This window comes from Salarias fasciatus, chromosome 15, assembly GCF_902148845.1.
Source record: "Salarias fasciatus chromosome 15, fSalaFa1.1, whole genome shotgun sequence".
Lineage (NCBI taxonomy): Eukaryota > Metazoa > Chordata > Actinopteri > Blenniiformes > Blenniidae > Salarias > Salarias fasciatus.
The window spans coordinates 14,238,405-14,261,798 of record NC_043759.1 but is presented as its reverse complement, the minus strand read 5'-3'; the positions used below and the strand labels follow the sequence as shown (position 1 = coordinate 14,261,798).

Sequence of the window (23,394 nt, the reverse complement as noted above, 5' to 3'; positions counted from 1 at the left end):
TGCCACAGCTTGTAAATGTGTATTAGGTTTATGTTATTTACTCTTTGATTAGCTGGATGTTGTCTTTGTCGCAGCATGGTGCTGTATATGTCAGACCGGAACGTGTTCAGGTCAGGGATTTGCAGCTCGTGAATTTTACTGCTCAGTCAAACGGGCTGATTTAGGATCTACAATCAGGATAATTTGTTTTCAGAATGTAAGTTTAAGACTGAGTCTTCAATTGAATTGTAATTGGGAGTTATGAAAACTATTGCCACACATATCGACAGTGGAAACTTCCCAGCAGAAACTGCAAAACCCACAAAAAAACTACAGATAAATTGGCTTTGAAAACCATGGGAACTTTGCTGGAACCATTTTGCATGATTAAAAGTTTAGAAGACGTCACATAAACTTGATAAATGTGATTGACTGAGCAATGCAATTGACCCTAATTATAATTTTCTGCAAGTAAAGTGTGGATTTCCCTCCCTCCGGTGTCCAGTCGTTCCTTTGGCCGTCAGCTTTCAGTCCCAGTGTGGAGAAAGTGACACTACTTTACTGAATTATGCTCTGACTGAGCCTTGGACTCGGCCCATACTACAACTTAAAAAAATGAAGATGTCAGAGATGTAATACCATTAAAGGCTAAAGGAGCGGAAGGTGAAATGATTTTCCTGCTGATGTTTGCTGAAAATAAAATAAATCTTGTTTATTGACTCCACAATTAGCATTTCCATAGTTTGTGAGACTTTTTTGTGAGCCAATCCTGCAACTCTGCATCATCCAGACATATTAGATTATACTACAATCGCTTTGAGCTCCTGCAACAAGCCTCTGTGGACAAATATTGGATATTTATTTCATTTCTAGAGTTAATCAAAGGGGAGGAAATGCTGATGCACATGCATTTATTTGTGTTTTTGTCCCTCGTTCCGCAGGAGATCGCCTTCCCCAAGATGGTGGCCAGCTGTTGTCGTTTCTTATGCTACTTCTGTCGCATTAGTCGCCAGAACCAGAAAGCCATGTTTGACCACCTGAGCTACCTGCTGGAGAACAGCAGTGTCGGTTTGGGTAAGTTGAATAACGATGGCGGTGTCGCTCCGCAGCTTCCTTATTTTGTCAGTGTTGAATGGAGACCGGTGCAGAAGGGCCACTGGTGCCATGAGAGTCTGAAACTTATGGTGTCTTTCACCTTGTAGCAACTTCAAAAACACCCTTTTGCTTTCAAAATTATACAAAATGTGCAACAAAGTAGATGGTTGCCACTTTCTGGAAGCTATTTTCAGCTAATTGAAGTGCGTACTAGAGGCTCATCAAAACCACATTATGACAACGGTAACAGGCTCTAATTCAAAATGCCAAGATATCGAGTTGAGAGTGAAAGGGGCGGAGGAGGCGGAGGAGGAGGAGGAGGAGGAGGAGGAGGCAGCTGACGGTGCACGAGGAACGGCCGTGACGGGGGAAGGAGGGATGACGGGACGCGGGGTCAGAAAGGCACGCCGGGCAGGACTGATGAGTCACCGGGCTCCGGTGTAAACTCAAACACACACACCTGACTGTGAAACAGGAGAACTTCACACAGTCACGAGAGAACGAGAGACGACACAGTCGTTTATTTATAAATCAAAGGCTTTGGGAGATTTGGCACTTTTGTTGCTTTTGAGGGCAAGTTGTTCCAAATGAAGACTTTGTCAGCTTGAAAGATGGAGTTTCCTCGTTGTTTTATCCAAATTGCTCTGCATTATTTAATTATTGTGAGCGAGGATGCCCAGTGGGAATGCAGGGAGGGAGTGTTTGTGCCCATTTGATCACAGAAGATTTATTAGATTCATCAGCATCTTTTTCTGTGGCACGATTTCTGATGAATTGCTTGTAAAAGGAACATTATTTTAACCACATGTTTACTGCAGCCAAGTGAAAGATGTAGAGATGCTTCATTTCAGAAAAAAAGACTATATACTCTTTTTTTTTTTAATCTGAATGGTTTTTGAAAGTAATAGTATGTTTATTTGCCTAATGTGGTTTTTGAGCTTTTCTCCAAAAATGCTGCATTGCTGTGCCTGCAGAAAAAAAAAAATCATGTTCTTTTAGAAGGAATCTTTAAAATGTTCTTAGCTAAGGAATGATTACCGGGTCCAGATTGAAAGGCTTTAATCAGACTGGTTTATCAAGTAGTTTGGGATTCTGAGCTGCAGGATGTCAGGATAGTTGTGATAAGCCCGCACACTGCCCCCTGTTGTTTATTACAGAACTAATGCAGGGTTTGCTCTTCCGTTCAGCCTCTGAAGCAATGCGAGGCTCCACTCCGCTGGACGTCGCAGCTTCTTCAGTGATGGACAACAACGGCCTGGCTCTGGCCCTGGAGGAGCCGGATCTGGAAAAGGTTTGTTATTTCCACTTACAAGCAGATATATTGTGTTTCCTAAAAAAAACAAAAAACAAAAAAAAACCTAACAAATTAAATATTGTTACATGAGGACATGCTGACCGGTTATTACTCCATGATATGGGAAGCAGAAATGCTTAGAGATTTTCACAGTTACTGTAAACCCAATATGCAATTGAAAATCAAAACAGCTTTTAGAGAGTCGAAAGAAGTTACTTTATTTGGGAAAGAAATTCAACTTGTTAATTTTAAGCATTTCTTGAGACATAACGGCAGCTTAACGGCCAGAATGAACCACAAACCTGCTGACAGCAATAGATGGGGCTTATAAAGGTAAAATAACGCTGTTCACTGCGGATAAAGATTTGATTGCTTCGCAGGCTCTCATGGTGCTATTGGGAAAACTGACTGCATTTAGTAACAATGAGGCAAACAGGAGTTTACCGAAATAGTAGCTGTTAGGAGAACAACTTCCGCTAATGATGAAGCTGAAGTGAGTCAGACAGGGTGAGAGCAACCCTCCACTGTCGTTTCACAGTAAAAGCTCTGAAGTTCCAAAAGTAATTAGTCCATTTTTTTTCTTTTCATCTAACATGTTCATACTGAAAGCAGTGGAGCTGCAGATTATTTTACATTTAAAACGTGATTTTCACATCACAGATAGCACAATATGTCTTGGTAAAAACCGTGTTAGCTGACTCACAGTTGGGAATAGGTCTGATTGAAACCGAAATAGAAACATGCCACCCAAGTTTTATCTATAAAAGTAAAAAAAAGAAAAGACTTTTGTGTCAGAAGAATGAGCAAACTCAGCAGATCGTTTCAAGCTGTCACTGCTGCTGACAGCGAGAGCCGGAAAGACGGAGCGAGCCGCGATGATGCCCACCAGGGAAACCGGACCGTCTGTGTGTGTGCAGGTGGTGACGTATCTGGCAGGCTGCGGCCTTCAGAGCTGCGCCATCCTGGTGGCTAAAGGCTACCCAGACCTGGGCTGGAACCCCATCGAGGGCGAGCGATACCTGTCCTTCCTCAGGTTCGCCGTCTTCTGCAACGGTAAGTGTCGGTCTGATCACTGAGCAGTTGATTATGGTCATAATATATAATGGAATACATAATGTTTCAGTTAATACGGTGTGCAGATATGTGGTGAGGGGATTTATGAGTGATTTTCTTATTACAGGAAAATTGAAAGAAAAAAGATTTACAGAATAGCCAGGGCAGTGCGCACAGGAGCTGCTGAGTTGACAGAAGGCAAAGCTTCCCAAGTGGGAATGTTAGTCAGCTTTTCCCTGATGATTAAAAAAAAGTAGTAGTTCTTCAGCAATAAGTTGAATCTGACTGCAGCTCGGCGTTCTGCTGAGTCTGACTGTTTCTGGAACGTTCCTCTGGTGTGTGAGGACGTTTTCACCCAGCCCTGCGCTCTGCTGCGCCTGTTTCGCCAGGTGAGAGCGTGGAGGAAAACGCCAACGTGGTGGTGAAGCTGCTGATCAGACGTCCCGAGTGTTTCGGCCCCGCCCTGCGGGGGGAGGGGGGTCAGGGTCTGCTGGCCGCCATGAAAGAAGCCATCAAGATCTCCGAGGATCCTGCTCTTGACTTACCCAAGACCCCCGCTGGAGTCGCCACAGGGTACGAAACCGCGGCGGCTGCCTGCGTAATCAGCTCCTGGAAACACTTCAGAATCAGACTTCTAATCACCGCGAGACGCTAAAACCTCTTTCAGACGATTGAAAGCAGTCAGCAGTGATTAAGCCAGTCATTATGTGTCTTTGTCTGAATTGTTACATTTAATTATCGCCCCCCCACCATCATCCTCCCCCCGTGTGTCTGAGCTTTGCTAAACCAGCATATTCCAAGTTGTTTCACTCTTTAGTTGAGACACATTAGTATAATTTGATATATAGCTCACTCACATTACTGGAGGGAGATTACAGTTTATTTTATTGTGCAGGCCTGAGCAAAAGCTGTACGGCGAGAGGAGAGCGCAGTTATTACTCTGTTAGACTGGAGTTTCATTAACTGATTGAACTGCTTCACTAAAAGGTTTCCTATCGTTAAAGGAAGATCATCACCGACTGCATTTACTTAAAATCAGCCCCTGTGCCATATCCTGTATTAAACATTGAATAAAAAATGTCCCAGGAAAGTGAAGAGGAACATCTGAACAGACACTTTTAAAATAAGTTGATGAATTCTAATACTGTTCTGGATAAATGACTGTATCAAACATTAATGGAACACGTGAACGTCTTATATATGTATAAGTTTTGTGTCACACCTTTGAGTGAAGCTGCGGCCGGTTTGTTTCTGTCTGCTCACATCAGTATGCGGAGGCCGCAACACGCTGGCTGCGTTTCAGTGTTGGACGGTATTACTGCCCGAAGCGAAGGGAAGACTTGGGAAGCCGGTCAAGATCAATATGTAAAACCTGGTGTAGCCTGTAAGGAGCTGGTGTTCTGTGCCAAAACACGGTTATAAATGCTCACATCAGTTTCCCATCCGACTCTCAAACTGCAGAATTCAGGCTTCTCCTTCCTGGAAGGTTTGCTGCATTTTCAGGTGATTGTTTATTGGGATCACAGAGTGGTGTTTGTGTGTTCCAGGTCGGGGGAGGAAGAGGAGGAAGTGATCCATATGGGTAACGCCATCATGTCCTTCTACTCGGCCCTCATCGACCTGCTGGGACGCTGTGCTCCCGAGATGCACGTGAGGCTCAAAACATCAGCGTCGACATCTGGATGTTGAAATCCACTCTGAAATTCATTAACCATCTTCATATTATCAAACCTTTAAACAGAAGCTAATGTAAATGCACACTCCACTACCACTGTTTTATGTATTTTCTGTGTTTACACAGCTGTTCTTTTTTAAATTTTGTACTTGATTAATAGTTTGTCTTTTATATGGCTTTAGCATTAAGTTATTTAAAAAGATGTGATTCTCTCTATAAGCATTTTGAGATTCAGATATGGCACAACATAGTAAACGGATGGTAATGAACAATAATGTTATAACTGTGAATAGTCTAATAAAATTAATGATTATTATATTCTTACGCTTGGTTTCTGTTGCAGCTCATCAATGCAGGTAAAGGTGAGGCGCTGCGCATCCGAGCCATCCTGCGCTCCCTGGTTCCCACCATAGACCTGGTGGGCGTCATCAGCATCCCCCTCAAAATGCCCGTCATTAATAAAGGTAGGTTTATCGTGGTGGCTGTTGAATATGGCATCTGTTTGCCATTTGGTTCAGTTGATTCTACGTTAAAGCAAGAAACAAGGTATCAGATTAACAGCAGAGGCTTGTTTGTTCTAGATTTTAAAGTTGAAGCTGCACAGGAGTTTGATAAAAATCAGAGGATTTATTCTGTAAATTCAAACATAAGATACAGTTTTATCAGAATCAGCCTTGGATGCTGATAAAGTGGATTCGGCAGGTAAAGCGTGTGTGCAACTCCGACAGATCAGGGAAGCAAAAAATAATTTCACATCCCTGCACAGTGGCGATCAGCTCCGCTCAGCCCGGGGAGGTAAATCACCGGGCGGGAGCAGAGAGCGCCGCCGTCCCAGAGTCAATCTGCTCCCGGCGCTCAGGAAAACCACATCCACATGTTTTCATACAGTTACAGTCTGTGCTTTACTTTAAGGAAAACAAAGTAATGAAAATGAGCCGATTACCTGCAGATGGGACGGTGACGGAGCCCGACATGTCCGCATGCTTCTGTCCGGACCACAAGGCTCCCATGGTGCTCTTCCTGGACAGAGTGTACGGCATTGAGGACCAGAGCTTCCTGCTCCAGATGTTGGAGGTCGGCTTCCTGCCTGACCTCCGAGCCTCGGCGTCTCTGGACACAGTGAGTCCCGAAGTCCCTTTCTGTCAAGAAGAAGCCAGCAGTATCTGAAGCTTTGCATTTGGCCTGCCGTGTGGACGCCGCGCTGCGCCTTTCACCAGCCGCCGTCCTGTCTTCTGGCTCTCAGGAGGTGCTGAGCACCACGGAGACGGCGCTGGCCATGAACCGGTACATCGGCTCGGCCCTGCTGCCCCTGCTGACCCGCTGCGCCGCCCTCTTCGCTAACACGGAGCACTACGCCCAGCTGGTGGACTCCACGCTGCAGACCATCTACCGCCTGTCCAAGGGCCGCTCGCTCACCAAGGCTCAGCGAGACGCCATCGAGGAGTGTCTGCTGGCCATCTGCAAGTACGTCCAGTCACAGGCTGACTCCAGATCTGTTGTGCAAACAGCCGGTGGTCATTATAAATTAGTTTACAGAAGAACAAGAGGTGCTCCCAGTGATGCCGTTTCCAAAAGGCCAAAGGAAATGAGGTCCAGAGGAGATTCGTGCTTCGCTCTCTAAGATAAAACAGAATCCCGGAAAGTTCCTTCAGGAACTGTGAGCTCAGACGAGCTGATGGACTTTGCTCTAATTCTGCCTCTCCTGCCAATTCCCTTTACAATTTACATTAAGTGATGAAAATGAACTCTTAACAAATTACACACACACACACACACACACACACACACACACACACACAGAGTAAAATATATCAACCAATATGAGGTTCTACAAGTACTGACAAAATGAATGGTATTATTCTTGAATCAATGATACACTCCTCAAACTTGCATGATTCATCGTGTCTTTTAAGCTTTCCCACGTTTCATAATGCATTTATTTCAAATTTGATCTGTAAATATGTATATTAACCATGTTTTTGTCTTTCTTGCATATAAATAAAAAACATCAATGACTAAGATAACTATACATCTTTGGACCCCGATGTGCAAAAGCCTGTTGACCTTTATTAGTCAGTGCTGACATTGGTTCAACCTGACTTAAATAAAATTTGACTGTGACTGATCCTGAACCGTGTCACATAATCAAGGTCACATCATGAAAACTTTCCTTTCTCATTTTTCATTTGAGAACTTTGATTTAATTAGCATTTTCTCCTAAATGTGTTTTTGCTGTTTTAGTTTTGATTTTTTTTCTAATGAAAGAAAATGTAACCATTTGACAGACACCTGCGTCCCTCTATGATGCAGCAGCTTCTCAGACGCCTGGTGTTCGACGTTCCCATGCTCACTGAGTACTGCAAAATACCTCTCCAGGTGAGTCATGTCGCTGTTTCTACCTATAATCCGTCACATTTATTAGTTAAAAGATTTATTACAGCCATCGGTTCTGGTCCGTCACACTTTAAACCTTTTTATGATGTGTTTCGAGACTTCACCTTTACGTGCTACAGCCGCTCTCGCCATAATCTGCTGTGTAACTTTCGTCTTCTCTCTGAAACTTTGAATATGTTCATCACTTAAGGGTAATAACATTTTATTGAATTTGAACCAGAACCATTTTTCTTTCGCCCTCAGCTGCTCATCAACCACTACGAGCAGAACTGGAAGTATTACTGCCTGCCGTCTGGGATGGGCAGCTTTGGCATCGCGTCGGAGGAGGAGCTCCTGCTCACCAAGAAACTCTTCTGGGGAATCTTTGACTCACTTTCTCAGAAGGTAAAACAAGAATCAAAGACGATAAAATGAATGTAAAATGAAACATAACCGGTTTGACAGTTTGACAGATTTTTCACATTAGCTGAACTTCATGGTATGAAATGATAAAATGGCTTTTCTTCTTAGTTAAGCAGTTCTTGTCGGATTATTTATTACACCTATAATTGATAAAGATTGCATAAAACCACCAGTTGATGATCTGAAGCGCATTACAAAAAAAATCCACGTTTTATTGATTTTGACGAGTCTCACCTGTTCAGGTGACTGCTTCATCAAACTGCCTGAGGACGTGTGTGCAAAGCTCGTTAATCAAAGAAATATACAAAGCATATTTGTTTTATTAAAATGTCAACATTCTATGTGCATTTTTTTCATTTCAGTTTTAATCTCCAGTGTATCTTTAAATACAAAGGTGTGTCGGAGCTGATGCTGTATTGAATGTATGTATTTACTGGATATTTTCCAGTCTGCTAATGAAGTATCTTCCCTCACTAGAGAGAAAGAGAGAGAGAACTTCCCTAATGCTTCTCTTTGTCCGACACCGAGCTTATTAGCCTCCGGATATTTGCTCTCGTAAAAAACCCTTGGTAACACTTTACTTGAAGCCCCTCTTTATAACACATTATAAGTAGTTATAAACACTAATACATGATCACAATGCTTTATAACTCACTATACAGCAGTATACAACATAGGATTAAGGTTAGGGTTAGGGTTAGGGTTAGGGTTAGGGTTAGGTCCTGGCATTGTGATCATCTATGAATGTTTATAACTATAGCTACACATGTTATAATGGCATTATAATGCTTTATGAATGTACTTATAATGTGTTATGCAGGGGGGCTTCAAGTAAAGTGTTACCAAACCCTTTTCTGTGTGCTGCTGATTCGGTTTTATTTTGTTTTCTGAAATTCTGGAGTCCTCCACAGTCCAGCGTTGCTCTCCGGAGACGGACGCTGCTGGTAGGCGGAGGCAGTGAAGTGGAAGCTCAGTGAAGTGCATGTGAGCGGTGCCGCTGAAGCAAAGCCCAAACAGATGAATCATTTATCAGTGTGTGACAGGCCCTCGCTCGCCGCACGCTCTCCAGGATCTCTCTCCTTCCTGTTCAGTCCCTTTTCTATCATTTCTCTGCTTTTCGCTCGGTCTGTGTCTCTTAAGACGAAAATGGTTTGAGAATCAGTTTGTAACCTCCTCTGTGCTGTTTGTTTGTCGTAGAAATATGATGCCGAACTCTTCAAAATGGCCAAGTCATGCCTGTGCGCCATCGCCGGGGCTCTGCCTCCCGACTTCGTGGACGCCAGTTTAGGGGCGACTCTGGAGAAGCAGGCGTCGGTGGATGCACAGGGGAACTTTGACCCCAGGCCGATCAACACTGCCAAGTTAGTGCTCTGCTGAAATACTGCACGGTTTTGTGTCTTTCTGGCACTTTTACTTCCAATAAATACTTGCTTTTTACCTTCTTGATTTTCAAGTAAAATAGATTTTTAAACCTCTAAATGCATTTTCCTCTTTCCAGTATCTCCCTTCCTGAAAAACTTGAGTACATTGTCAACAAATATGCAGAGCATTCCCATGACAAGTGGTCCTCGGAGAAGGTTCGTCTCCCGCTGCAGCTGACATTTGAGTTACGACTGTTTTTTTTTTGTTTTTTTTTCTTATGTAGGCACACAGACTAGTCAGCACAAAAATGCAAAGACAGGCTGACTTCAATTACTGTTTGTGTTTGTAGTTGGGATTTTCTGGCACAATAAATTGCAATGCACTGTGTTATCTGTGAAACTGTTGTTGCAGATGTCAGCGGGCTGGAAATATGGGGACAGCGTGGACGAGCAAGCCAAAAGCCATTCATTACTGAAGCCGTACAAAGCTCTCAGTGAGAAGGTAAAGAATCTGCTGGCTGCTTTGGTATTGCTGCAGGTAGATGAACCGTTTTCATGCAGATCTATAATATTTTCATGCCACGTTAATGAATTAGTAAACAGTAAATCTAATTTTGTTCCAGAAGTACCTCAGTCTCACATTTTAGTTTTATTGAGTTGGTATTTATAGTGATGAATCCATTGCTAAAACTACAAATACTACTTCGACAATAAACCTGTTTGTGGATTAAACATAACTATGTGTTTGAATGATTTTCTTGTCAACCTTTAGGAGAGAGAAACCTACCGCTGGCCAGTGAGGGAGTCTTTGAAGAGCATGTTGGCGATGGGCTGGAACATCGAGAGGACCAAAGAGGGAGAAGCCTTGTTCCAGCAACGAGAGAGCGAAAAGCAGCGAAAGATCTCGGAGTCTCAGGTGGCCTCTCCATTTCCACCACGAGTCCCACATCGCGGCGATATCCTGCACCATTATTAGTCATGTTTTCTGTTTTCCCTCCCTGACTCTGCAGGGTAATGGCTTCAGTCCTGCTCCCATGGACCTGCACAATGTCACTTTATCAAGAGAGTTGCAGGTAATTTTTTTTTTTTATTTCACTTATATTTATTGACACAAATGAGAGAAAAATAATCCAACCTGCTGTGTTTTTTTTTCTGCAGGGCATGGTGGAAGTGGTTGCAGAAAATTACCATAACATCTGGGCTAAGAAAAAGAAAACGGAACTCACAAGTAAAGGTGTGCAACATAAGAAAAAAAAATGCAGTTTGAAATCATTTGGTTTGGTTGCAGTGACAGTAAATCTGATTGGACGTGACAGGAGGAGGGACCCACCCGCTGCTGGTTCCCTATGACACCCTGACCGCTAAAGAGAAGTACAGAGACCGAGAGAAAGCCCAGGAGCTCTTCAAGTTCCTGCAGATCAGCGGCTATGCCATTACAAGGTGAGCCTTACGCTTCTGTGAATACATAGAGGCACCGTGAGCGGTTCTCACCTGGATCTCTCCGTCACTCAGAGGTCTGAAGGACTTGGAGCAGGACTCGTCGTCCATGGAGAAGAGGTTTTCCTTCAAGTTCCTCAAGCGGATGCTGAAGTACGTCGACTCTGCCCAGGAGTTCATCGCTCATCTCGGTGAGTGTCTCACCTATCAGCACGTACGCTTCACAGGCTGCTTTTAAAATCGTTTCCTGTCTCGCTCCAGAGGCGATGGCCACCAGCGGGAAGACGGACAAATCGCCTCACGACCAGGAGATCAAGTTCTTTGCTAAGGTGGAGGACATTTTCCCAAACCTGATCATTTCCATTGTTTTGCTTTGTTTTTTTTCAAGGTCGTATTTTTTTGTTGTTGTTTGTTTGTTTTACTTCCTCCTCACCAGGTGCTGCTTCCTCTGACTGATCAGACCTTTAAGAACCACTGCCTCTACTTCCTGTCCACGCCCAGCAAAAACCTGAGCAGCTCCGGCTGCGCCTCCAGCAAAGAGAAGGAGATGGTCACCAGGTATTGTGTTTTTCACAAAGCCTTTACTTATTCCCTCCTGCTCTTCCTTTCCTTCACTTCTGCCTTCGCCGCCTTTCTTTTTCCAGCCTGTTCTGTAAGCTGGCAGCTCTTGTCAGACACAGGATTTCTCTCTTTGGTAAGGGCATCCGGGCCTCTCGTCTCATGCTGGCGCGTCTCTTCGTTGTGACTCTTTCTCAATGATTAAAGTCAACATGTCTCGATACAGGAAGTGATTCAGCGATGATGGTGAGCTGTTTGGACATCCTCACTCACTCACTGGACACCAGGTAAATGCATAAGATTTATATAGCCCGGGAAAATCTTTATTTAATCGACAATTCCACTTAATAAATCACATAACCACCATGTTGCCTGCGTCCGAACCTTTGATCTCCTGTTTTCTCCCAGAACAGTGATGAAGTCGGGCTCGGAGCTGGTGAAAGCCGGGTTCCGGACGTTCTTCGAGAACGCGGCCGAGGACCTGGAGAAGCTGCTGGAGATGCTGAAACTGGGGAAGTTCCTCCAGTCTCGGGCTCAGATGAAGAGCGTCAGTCAGAGCATCAACTACGTGACCGTGGCTCTGCTCCCCATCCTCACCGCCCTGTTCGAACACATCAGAGCGCTGGAGTTCGGCGTCGACCTGCTGTGTGAGTCTGGCTTTCTTCTGTTTTATCCACATTTCTACCTTTGCCTGTAGGATTTATGTTATTTAAAAATCCTTTTCAGTGGATGACGTGCAGCTCTCCTGCTACCGAATCCTGACGTGTTTCTACTCTCTGGGAACAGGAAAGAACGTCTTTGTGGAGAGGTAGGGGGCCATGGGTGTGAAATAGCAGCGGTTCAACTGCATTTCACTTGTCACAGTTAATTTTAATATGGTTTTTGAGCTTTTTTATGCACTCAGGACTGTTTGAAATGAATCATTTTTGCTGGCACCTTAAAGAAACTGTGATTTATACAGATATCGTAGAGGATTGTTGTAACATTGTCAGAAAGTGTTGCTCACCTTCACCTGACTCATGCCGTTAAAAAAAAAAAGAAGAAAAAGTCAGTGCGACAAGGTTGACCGCAACATTACCTTGCTGAGAGGTCTAATTAATCTTGGAATCATCTCGGAGCTGTGTGCAAAAACAGAGGATGAAATTTTAAAGACTGTCCTCAAACGAACCCGAGAAAATGTGAAGTTAGTTGTTTAAAATGTTTTGGATATAATATTCTGTTGATTTCCTCGTTGTGAAAGGCATCTGCCAGCTTTCGGGGAGAGCTTGGCGACGCTTGTCGGAGCCATGCCGGTGGCGTTCCTCGAGCCTCACCTGAACGCCCACAATCCCCTGTCTGTCTTCAACACCAAGACTCCCAGAGAGAGAGCCAGTGAGTGTTCACACTCCTCCACCTGATGTTCTGCATCCTTTTAGCTCCCTCCCAGTTTGGGAGGATTATTCTTTTATCCGCAGCGACTGACGCTCCTCTCTTTCAGTCTTGAGCATGCCCGACACCGTGGAGGAGATGTGTCCCGAAATGCCTCGTCTGGACAGGCTGCTGAAAGACGTCAACGACGTCTCCGAGTCCGGCGCTCGCTACAGCGACATGCCGCAGGTCTGTGCGGTCAGCGTGACCCAACAGCTGGGACGCCTGCGTGTCCAGATGGTGACTCCTCCGTCCGTCTCGCGCAGGTCATTGAGGTCATTCTCCCGATGCTGTGCAACTATCTGTCCCAATGGTGGGAGAAGGGTCCCGAGAACTCGCCGCCGGACGCCGAGTGCTGCACCATGGTGACGTCTGAGCACCTCAGCATCATCCTGGGAAACATCCTCAAGATCCTCAACAGCAACCTGGGCATCGACGACGCCCCGTGGATGAAGAGGATTGCAGGTGCGCCCCAGTTACCGAGTCTTCAGTTTTTAATCCCAAACACAGAAAGAGCAGAATAACACAAATATTAACTCAGAAAGCAGATTAATCTGAGGCCAGCTGTTTGGCTGTTTTATGCAAACAGCCTGAGGCAATTTTCTCTGCCTTCAAAAACAGCTTTCGAAATCTGTTCTTTTAACACACTGATTGTAAAACTCTTTTTTATTTTATTGTAAGTCAGTTTATTCTCTGTCACTAATAATGAAATCAGTGTTTTCATTTTATTGCAAATCAATTTCCTTTTGGGATAAATTTAAAGTTGAGTGTGATGCCTATGATAAAACACAACTCTAATCTGAGAAGTTTTGTTGTTGTTTTTAAGTTGCTTGATTCAGTGAGTACTTTAGGTGGGATGATTTGATCTCTCCCTCTCCAGTCTACTCTCAGCCAATCATCTGCAAAGCCGGAGCAGATCTGCTGAGGACCCACTTCCTTCCCACTCTGGACAAACTAAAGAAGAAGACAGTGAAGGTGGGAGTTTTAAATGAGCGCTTCACTGTATTACAGTTAGCTGCTGTATCCACTGCAGAGTGTTGTGAAAAGTTCTGAATCTGCACTGTTAAAGTGAAGCTGAAGCCGAAATGTGAAGACGTGAAGTGTTTGTAGATGATGAGGAGCTGGTGCCGTGCTGTAAATGCAGGTCGTGGCTGAAGAGGAGCTGCTGAAGGCTGATAGCAAAGGAGACAACCAGGAGGCCGAACTCCTCATCCTGGACGAGTTTGCTGTGCTGTGCAGGGATCTCTATGCTTTCTACCCCATGCTCATTCGCTATGTGGACAACAACAGGTGCCACTGACTCCCACACCATGATTAAAACGGGTTTTGCTTCATGGTTTTCTGAGGGTGACTTAGATTTGTGAAGATACTGTGATCTGCAGATGTTCATTTCAGAAGTTACTTGTTGACATACACACACATATGTAATGCATATGTTTGTCCACGGCAGGTCCAGGTGGCTAAAAGAGCCGGATGCAGACTCCACTGAGCTCTTCAGGATGGTGGCTGAGATCTTCATCCTCTGGTGCAAATCACACGTAAGTTTCACCGTTCAGTCTGTCGTGTCAGGTTCATCAAAAAACAGTTATTTTATCCTCCTGAGACAAAGCCTAAGTCCTAAGTGTAACAATAAAAGAAAAACTGTATTTGTATGTGTTTTTTCCTTGTGGATTTCCTTCCTGGATGCAGAACTTTAAGCGAGAGGAGCAGAACTTTGTGGTGCAGAATGAGATCAACAACCTGGGCTTCCTGACCGGCGAGGGCCAGACCAAGATGTCCAAGGTAAAGATAAATGTGTAAAACATTAACAGTGAATGAGTCCTTGAACGTGATCCGTGCATTTCTTATTCGGCATCGTAAACCAGCTTGCACAAGATATTAACATAAAACAGATCCATTAAAGTGGATCATGTGGTCTGCATGATTCATCCTGAGGAGATGAAGTAAACTAGTCAGAAACTATAAGGAAAATACGTACTATGTGTTACAAATAAGTCGTATGAGGTCAGGTCTCTTAAATTCACCTCAATGTCAGTTTTTTTTTTTTATAGTGCACAACTTTTTCGTCGTATATCTGGCCGTCGACACTCTGTGGTTCAACAATCTCTCACTGAGTTTGTTCCTGATTTGTTGTGGTCGGGCGCTGGGGTGATTTATTTGTGCTCTTGGGGCGTTTTGACGTGATTACTCACAGTAGGAAAAAAAAAAATCTCCTGAAGTCCTAAAATACTCGGGCTGCTGATTTATTCTCAGGCACATTTATTGCTTCCTGACAGCAGACACAGCCATTAAAAAGTGTATTTCAGATTTGAGGTATAAATTTAAAAAGGGTTACAAAATGAAACATTTAAACTGAGAAATTTGATGTTTAGAAAGACTTGAAACAGTCATTAATACACTTTCTTTGTGTGTCCTTGTGTACATGGATCAATAGTTTGGTTAGCCACTGATCCGTGCAAAATAAGCAACAAAATATGCTCTCCCAGCAGATTTAGTATAATGTAATTATGCAGGATCAAATATGAGTCTGAGGTTGTTTCACCTTTATTTTTTTTCCTCACAATAGAAAATATTGTAGAAATAAAACTGAAATAAACTATATGAACATGTAAAGCGTGCTAAACCCAGATAAACTCAGTGTGTGTAGTATTTTGTAGATACGTAGGAAATGTATCACTGGGTTCACGGCCAGATCAAAAGAGAAATTAGCAATGAGTCCAAAGATATGAGGTAAAACTGTAAAAAGGCAATTTTGAATTCATGGGATTTCCATTACATATACAATACAGTTTGGAGACATAATGTTTACATGTTATAAATACACATATTTTGAATAAATTGCTTGCTATTAGGAAAAGACAGTTGCTTTGCTTATTTGGGATTCAGTGTTAAGATTGTAATAATGAAAACCTGAAGAGCAACTTATTTTGTTTTAATACTTTTTTGTTAATTTTCTTTCTTGTATTTGTTAGTGTTGAATTTGAAACAAAAATGGTTAAGAGGGTTTTGCCGTTAACTCCCACTGAGCTCCTCCGTCACAGAGTGAACTGTTTTATGTGTCGGCAGTCGGGTGGGGACCAGGAGAGGAAGCACAAGCGGCGCCGTGGCGAATACTACTCCATCCAGACGTCGCTGATCGTCGCGGCCCTGAAGAAGATGCTTCCAATCGGTCTCAACATGTGCACACCTGGAGACCAGGAGCTCATCTCACTGGCGAAGATACGCTACAGCCTGGTGAGATTAAAAGATCTTTAGAGCAGTGGAAGAAAAAATGAAACAAGATCCACCGAATGCCCTTGATATAATTACATTTAGCTTCTTGGTCCTCTAACTTGGCTGATACATGCTTTTAATTAAGCTGGACTTGTAAAATGGAATGATTAAAAGTTTCTTGACTGCAACTTTCTTCATTAAAGCTTTCAGTACAGAGCTGCCTCTTCCCTGGACCTGCAGCGCTGCGTCTGTACTTTAATCTTCACTCTGTGTGATCTGATCCACCCGCGCTTCAATCATCTTAATATGACACTATCCGATGACTGATTGCATTTTAATGAATAAACTCTCTCTTCTATGTCTGGATGCTGCTTCCCTCCGTAGAAAGACACAGATGATGAGGTGAAGGAGCACGTGCGGCAGAATCTCCACCTCCAGGACAAGGTAAACTTCTTCCTACAGCTTGAAACCACAATTTATTGATCGCTTTTAATCTCAGATGATTAGGATAAACTGAGACTGTAGTTATCCATTATTAACTACATTTCTGTTAGCCAACTGTAGTATAATTTGCCTTTAGCAAACATTGATGTGAGGTTTTGTGCTGTAGTCTGATGACCCAGCCGTCCAGTGGCAGATGAATCTGTACAGAGACGTTGTGGTGAAGAGCGAAGAACCGGCAAACCCCGAACACACGGTGGACCGGGTCCAGAGCATCTCTGCCGCTGTCTTCCACCTGGAGCTGGTAAACAACAACTGAAAACACACTTTTCTTTAATGCTGACAGGCAGAAAAAAAAAAAGACGGACGAGAAATTGTGTCACAAACATCTCAAATAAGTAGGTACGGTGAAAAATCCACACAAAATGGTTTTTTTTTTTTTTTTAAAATTTAGCTGCATTTACTGTAAATGATGATTCACAGTTGTGGAACATCAATTTATTTTCAGTCAAGTCACTGATAAAAAGCATCTTTTCTTTAGTATAATCTTTACAAATTTACCATAAGTGCTTTCTCAAATAGAAGTACTGATTTTCTGTGGTTTGTAGAGATTTGTATTTCTCCTCAGCAAATAACATGAAGAAGTCAATAAAGCTGGTAACAGCTGCAGCAATTGGCCTCAAATTCTTTTTCTTTTTGTCATTTTTAACAAAACCTCTCACAAAAAATCTGTTAAATACCTCATGAAGTGAGGTTGTAACGGTATAAAAGCCTAAATAAAATGCTTCTCAGTGCCGTAATCATCATAGTATATTGTTCTGTATCATTCCTTAGGTGGAACAACCTCTGAGGAACAAGAAGTGTGTGTGGCAGAAGCTGCTGTCCAAACAGCGAAAGCGAGCCGTCGTGGCCTGTTTCCGTATGGCTCCCCTCTACAACCTTCCCAGGTGAGACCTTTTCTTCTTATTCTTCTTCTTCCGACTGTTTTAAAATGAAGTTTCATTAATTAAACACACTCTCTGTTTAAGCAACCCAGTAAAGACTTTGTCTCGGTCTAACCGTACATAACAAGCGTTCACCGGGTTCGCTCATTTTTCTCTTGATTGTGTGTTCATGTAAACCCCTCATCGCCTCCTTAATGACATTCTCTCTTCTGTGTTGTTTTCCTGCATAATACTACCTCATCCTCCCTCAGATACAAAAATAATAATTACTTCCTGAATGGCTATCGGGAGGTTTGGCTGGAAAGGGCGTTCAAAGCCTCCAGCTTTGACAGCCTGTTCTCCCTGCTGACGGTAAAGTGAAACTACAGGGCGAATGCTTCATCTGTTCAACCTCCTCCTCCCTCTCCTCCTCCTCCTCCTCCTCCTCCTCTTCCTCTTCTTCCCCACCTCCACCTTCATCCACCAGGCTGCGGACCGATTTCTGCCTCGCAACCGACTGTTTCTGCACTGTTGATTCTGATTGGTCAGCTAGACTGAGCCTGATAATTGACCGTAAGAAACTTTGACTCGGAAAAGCGGAAACAAACCGGCAAGCCGGCAGGCCTCACGTTTCGTTCCAGGTGAACCCTGAAGGAAGGAATGACGACAGAAATGAAGACATAACGAAATCTATTCAGCCTCACTTTAACCATTCGAATGGTTGTTAGCGCCTTCACGTGTGGGTACAGTAACACTTCACAAGATGCTTTGTGTCATTTCGTGCCCTGAAAATGCTTTTTCCATCTAACTCTTTGAGAAAAGTGTCACACGTCCTCCTCTATCTTTGACCCCATTTACAAATGGCATTTAAATGTTTCTCCAGAAATCCAGATATGACTTCAACTTGATTGTATTTATCCTTCGTAGCATTGTGAATAGTCAGTGTCCACATTAAGAAAGAAATACAACTGCAAATAACTTTATCCAACCCATTTCATTTTGTCTGGATTTTTTGAAATTATTAATTGTGTGGTATACAAAATAAGCATAATTTTAAAAGACAAGTCAGTTTTTTTCCACCTTTTGAGATGCGTAACTACAGTGGACTCTGCAAAGAACTGCTGAATAACACTACAATATGTATCTCTGCTTCCTTCTTTTTTGCACATTTACAGATAATTATAAAAAGCCATTTTTAACAAATCCAAAAGACCTGTCTGAAATTAAACGTGTTAGTGAATTTGGGTGTGTCCAAGCTCAGTTTTTTTAAGTAAAAAAATAAATCAAACCCAGCATAGTTCAGCCCGTGGTGCAGAGAGGTTACACTTAACGTCATACTGATCAATCAGCCTTTGTACACACAGAACAGGTTTACAAAACAACAAAAAAAAATTTAGATCTAGTCCTGAAACCTAGTTTTGGTTGGCCAGTGGTACAGTAGTTTTTGTTTCCATTTGAGCAACATGCCCAGAGTGTATCTGCTATTTCAACTGTTTTCCTGCACCCGTAATAAATTAACATTTCATGATATTCAGAACATACGAAAAGCAAACAACTTTCTGAAAGAAAAAAAGCTACACTGTCGTGGCCTGCAGGACTTACTGACTGCATTTGAACGCCCGGTGTAAAGAGGGTCTCAGTAAAGGATTTTCTTTTAAACGAAATGTGACCAGATCCATTATTGTGTTGAAGAAACTGCACACCAACCTTCAAAGTGTGTTTGCTGATATCATGCATTCTCTAACCTGATGGGAGTAACTGCAGCTGTTTTTAGAGACTAAACATGACCAGTCAGAAGAGCCAGTGGATCCCACATTGAACCAATCACCACCCTGCCTGAACTGCACTTCCTGTAACCCCTTCCTTCCCTCTGCATCTCTCCTTCCTGTTTCCTCCAAAAGAAAAAAAAAAAGAAAAAGAAAAAAAACACTCACCAGAACCCACCCTAATGCCACTGTACCTCCCTCATTCCTCCCCACCTCCCCTCACCTCCCCCTCCCCAGGCATCGTGCTATCAACTTCTTCATCCCGGCCTATCAGAGACTTTGGATAGAGGCAGAGGAGTACTCCTTTGAGGAGAAGCTAGTTCAGGATCTGGCAGTAAGTACTGGGCTCGCCTCGCCCTCGCCCCACGCGCCCTGCGTTGGCGCCCCCCTGCCAGTCCTGTCTGCCGAATGCTTCTTTAGCTCCGTGCCCGTTGAGCCTTGGGAGCGAGCCCGGCTGGGGACCTCGCCCAAAGCGCCCAGGGGTCCCCGATCTAGGCGCGCGAAACCCTTCAAACAGAGATCCGTCAGGGGTCAGAGGCTGCATGACCACCTCAGGAGACACAGGGCGTCCGCCGGCGCCCACAGCTCTAGAAAAGCAGGCTTTGCCTTTCTGACGGCAGTGGTAAGGAGGGCCTCCCGCCACAGTAGGAGACTGTCACTAGCTGTTTGGCTGTCAGATCTGGATCCAACCCATCAGTTGTCTTTTCGCTGTACCCTGTAAGTTTGTAGTGTGGGTGTGAAGGTGACGTTGCAGTTTTTTTTTTTGTGGCCGTCGACGTCAGTGGCATGCTCGCAGAGTCCTGTGAAGATCATATCTCATGTTAGATCTTCAGATGTGGAGCAGTTCCATCAAAACCTCATTGATTTAAGGTCAGAGTGCATATTATCATGAGTGGCTCGGTTATCTGGTTATTCAGTTTCTTTTGGGATGAGGACAATTTTGTCAGTTTTTTTTTTTTTTTTCTCCTAGATAAGTTGTTGCAGATTGTTGTAGCTGTGATTCCCTTTCTGTTCAGTCATCAGGATCACTCTCCATGTTCCACGTTGTGCCGTCATACGGCTTCCTGCTTGCATCTGTTTGCTTTAACATGCATGTACTGTACTTTGTATTGTAACTTGTTCAACACCGCCCATCCTCCACTCATGACTTTCCTGTTTTGTCCTCTCCAAACATAACAGGGACAGAAAACAACAAACCCATCTGCATGCGGTGCTCGATGAATGTCACCGGCCCATTTCAGTGTTGTTGATCACATCAGTTCAGTTTGTAAAGATAATAGGTGTTGGAAGAAAGCTTAGCTGGGGAGGACTGTGAGGCGGCTCAGGTTCAAGCAGAGCTGACCGTTCGCCCCTGTGGACTCCTGCAGAAAACCCCGATGAAGATTGTGGAGGAGGAGGAAGAGGAGGTGGCTGAGATCCAGCCGGACCCCCTCCACCAGCTCATCCTCCACTTCAGCCACAACGCTCTCACCGAGAGAAGGTGAAACTAACTGACTTATTGTGCTTATTGAGAATTTAAGTAATATTTTCCTTCGTCAATAAAGCTGGTCTTCAGGTGCAAGTACCTGTAATGCTGCATTATTTATATCAAGCGAGCAGAGTTCCCTGCACTAATAACTTATTCACTCATTAAGTTTATCTGAAGGTATATTATTGAGTTGGGCGAAGACAGCCTGCAGGCTGCAGTTCCTTAAAGAAACAGGCCAGTGAACTAATTAACAATTGGAAAATGCAGCAGTGAAACGACTGAAATAATCAATGAGCATTCAGAGAGACGGTGAAATATGCAAAACACAGATACCAATTACTATTAGCAGTTTTTGGCTAATTTTCATATGACGTTATACTCTGTGGAAATTAGCTTTTTAAGCATTAAGGGGTTCTTTCTCCAGTAAACGGGACTTTAGAGAAATTTCAGTGGTGACAGATGTTTGGCAACATTCTCATTTTCATGTACAACAAAAGCATCAAACCTGCTGACCTGTAGCAGAGCCAGAGTGGGGCAAGGGGGCGGTCGCCCCAGGGCCCATAAGGTCATAGGGCCTGTTTCATGTGATGTGTTCACATTTACTCGTAAATAAATTCTTATAATAAAATGTGCAGTGTGTGCGAGAACGTATAGCATATGATTGTGGGCTCCAATTTGCCAATTCTTACATTACGACTGGACATGAATGCATCAGAGCTGTAAGCCAGCGCTGATTGGCTGTGCGGCATGAACGAGTTTTTTCTTTTGCACTTGATCTGAACTCTTTGGAGGGAAGTTAAACAGTATGCTAAACACTGTGCTAGCCGCTAGCGGTACTACCCAAAACCTAACGACGGAGCCATTGGTGAGTCAGTGAAACCTTCAAAAATATTATCTTCATCGGAATGCTGTGGTCTTAAACACCTGACTATCTGAATGTGCCTTGTGTTGCTCTCAACTATAAGAGAACGCCGAGTCTATTTTTTTCTAATATACAGTAGTGAATTCCAAAAGATATAGATAGCTGTGTCTATATCTATCTGAATAGATTGTGTAATTTTAGACCAGCTGTGTTCAATTTACATTTAAGCTGTTTCAAAAATGGTTTAGATTTAGCCCGTGACTTTTTAATCTGAGCTTTCAGCACCATGGACAGCGGACGCTCTGAGATTGACAGCTGTCAGGCTGCATTTGTGTGTGGGTGTGGGTGTGGGTGGGTGTATTTGTTCTTAAGAACAAGTTTGTGAACTGGTCTGTGACTTTATTCTGCTTTCTGAGGCATATAGGTTTGCTTGGCTCAATAAAAGTGAGCATTAGTGTGTTGTTTGATGGTCGCATGAGGTATTGTTTGAATGGTAAAACTACTATGTAAGGGCCCGTTGAGAATGATCTCAACGGGCTCTGTACTGAGACCCACGCTCCGCCTCTGCTGCTGACTCTTCAGTATCAATAGTAACTAACTGTGACTGTCATAAAATCGGTGTGTTACAATAATGTCTTGTGCCAAACAGAAAATATTGAACTGAAACATAGGAAATAATGCTTTTTTTAACCTGTCTCCATAGGAAATAGTGCTAAAAATGCAGTTATTGTGATTAATTGTTTATCAGGCTTTTCTTCATCCACCTGCCTGATTGGTCGTCGCTCATAATTTAAAGTAAATCAAACATGATCTCCTTTTTTCAGTCACTTGGAAGAAGATCCTTTGTATATTGCGTACGCGGATATGATGGCAAAGGTAGGCCCTTTTTAAGGTTCTTTTATCAATTCTTTAAAAAATATTTTGTAAGTCTTTCCTGTGTTTAACATTTTAAATCTTGGACCTTTGTGTTTTCAGAGCTGTGCAGAGGATGAGGAAGAAGAAGAGGAAGAAGGGAAAGAAAAGACATTTGAGGTTCTTTGGTTTTGTTGCAGAGGTTTTAAACCTCCTTAAAAAGCCTGTTTTTGCTAGGTATTATTGGTGTGTGTGTGTCTGTGTGTGTGTTGGCCTGCAGGAAAAGGAGATGGAAAAGCAGAAGATCTTGTACCAGCAGGCGCGGCTTCACGCTCGCGGCGCTGCTGAGATGGTGCTGCAGATGATCAGCGCCAGTAAAGGTACGAGGGCTCGGGTTTGTCATCGCTCCATCAATGAAAACTGTTTTTAACAGGAAACACCTCTGTGATCTTTTACAAACGATGGATAACATTGTTCTTTTAATGACTGGACACCAGCCGACCATTCAGCACACAAACCAAGATCTATTTGCCTGAGCGGAAGCTGTTTTGAGGAATTGTAGCAATTGGGTTTATGGATTTTGTGTTATTTTACTGTACTTAATTTGTCTTAACCTGATTTATTAAAATTTCTCCATACACTCAGCACAACCAAGCTTTCTGGGTCATTGTTTCTTTAGTTTTTCTGTGTTTCAAAGAAAACTATCTTCGGGCACAAAATGAAAAACACTTCCTGAGAATTAATAAGTGTTTTATTCAAACGCCCCTTCTTTTATGTGATATGATGTGAGTTTATTTTTTAATGCACACTGTGGAGTTTTAGGGAATAAATGGGGAGAAAGTCGCTGTTTGGGTACAAAGTTAATCCAGGAGTATAAACTAGACTGTCTTCCTGTGCGGTTTGTTAAAATACTGATATTTTTAAGGTTCCCATGACAGCTTTTATCTGCTGCTTCTCCTGCAGGGCGTCTGGGCCCCATGGTCACCTGCACCCTCAAACTGGGCATCTCCATCCTAAATGGAGGCAACGTGCAAGTGCAGCAGGCGAGTCTGCTCAGCATTTGTCGAAGTGTAGAGTCATACCAGAGACAGGAACTTAATACTTCATACCTTCCTGTCTCTTTCCACAGAAAATGCTTGATTACTTGAAAGAGAAAAGAGACGCAGGGTTTTTCAAGAGTCTCTCAGGACTGATGCAGTCGTGCAGGTAGGCCC

At 43.3% G+C, this 23,394-nt stretch overlaps 1 protein-coding gene across 1 annotated transcript in view; it reads left to right on the top strand.

Annotated features, from left to right (window-relative positions):
- Positions 1-23,394, top strand: part of ryr3 (ryanodine receptor 3) — a 104,768-nt gene that overhangs the window by 66,633 nt on the left and 14,741 nt on the right. Inside the window, exons 43-84 of the mRNA XM_030110457.1 lie at positions 921-1,053; positions 2,262-2,365; positions 3,286-3,421; positions 3,811-3,994; positions 4,969-5,071; positions 5,440-5,560; positions 6,046-6,215; positions 6,340-6,560; positions 7,382-7,472; positions 7,734-7,874; positions 9,090-9,253; positions 9,391-9,469; positions 9,666-9,755; positions 10,026-10,169; positions 10,264-10,326; positions 10,412-10,487; positions 10,570-10,693; positions 10,766-10,881; positions 10,952-11,019; positions 11,127-11,248; positions 11,335-11,384; positions 11,475-11,535; positions 11,657-11,895; positions 11,975-12,056; positions 12,489-12,619; positions 12,726-12,844; positions 12,922-13,120; positions 13,536-13,630; positions 13,800-13,945; positions 14,106-14,193; positions 14,345-14,437; positions 15,722-15,889; positions 16,253-16,312; positions 16,479-16,613; positions 17,144-17,256; positions 17,505-17,604; positions 20,366-20,478; positions 22,153-22,204; positions 22,304-22,360; positions 22,461-22,560; positions 23,144-23,223; positions 23,310-23,386. Of these exons, the coding sequence (XP_029966317.1) occupies positions 921-1,053; positions 2,262-2,365; positions 3,286-3,421; positions 3,811-3,994; positions 4,969-5,071; positions 5,440-5,560; positions 6,046-6,215; positions 6,340-6,560; positions 7,382-7,472; positions 7,734-7,874; positions 9,090-9,253; positions 9,391-9,469; positions 9,666-9,755; positions 10,026-10,169; positions 10,264-10,326; positions 10,412-10,487; positions 10,570-10,693; positions 10,766-10,881; positions 10,952-11,019; positions 11,127-11,248; positions 11,335-11,384; positions 11,475-11,535; positions 11,657-11,895; positions 11,975-12,056; positions 12,489-12,619; positions 12,726-12,844; positions 12,922-13,120; positions 13,536-13,630; positions 13,800-13,945; positions 14,106-14,193; positions 14,345-14,437; positions 15,722-15,889; positions 16,253-16,312; positions 16,479-16,613; positions 17,144-17,256; positions 17,505-17,604; positions 20,366-20,478; positions 22,153-22,204; positions 22,304-22,360; positions 22,461-22,560; positions 23,144-23,223; positions 23,310-23,386 (4,808 nt within the window). The remainder of the gene's footprint in view (positions 1-920; positions 1,054-2,261; positions 2,366-3,285; positions 3,422-3,810; positions 3,995-4,968; positions 5,072-5,439; positions 5,561-6,045; positions 6,216-6,339; positions 6,561-7,381; positions 7,473-7,733; positions 7,875-9,089; positions 9,254-9,390; positions 9,470-9,665; positions 9,756-10,025; positions 10,170-10,263; positions 10,327-10,411; positions 10,488-10,569; positions 10,694-10,765; positions 10,882-10,951; positions 11,020-11,126; positions 11,249-11,334; positions 11,385-11,474; positions 11,536-11,656; positions 11,896-11,974; positions 12,057-12,488; positions 12,620-12,725; positions 12,845-12,921; positions 13,121-13,535; positions 13,631-13,799; positions 13,946-14,105; positions 14,194-14,344; positions 14,438-15,721; positions 15,890-16,252; positions 16,313-16,478; positions 16,614-17,143; positions 17,257-17,504; positions 17,605-20,365; positions 20,479-22,152; positions 22,205-22,303; positions 22,361-22,460; positions 22,561-23,143; positions 23,224-23,309; positions 23,387-23,394) is intronic.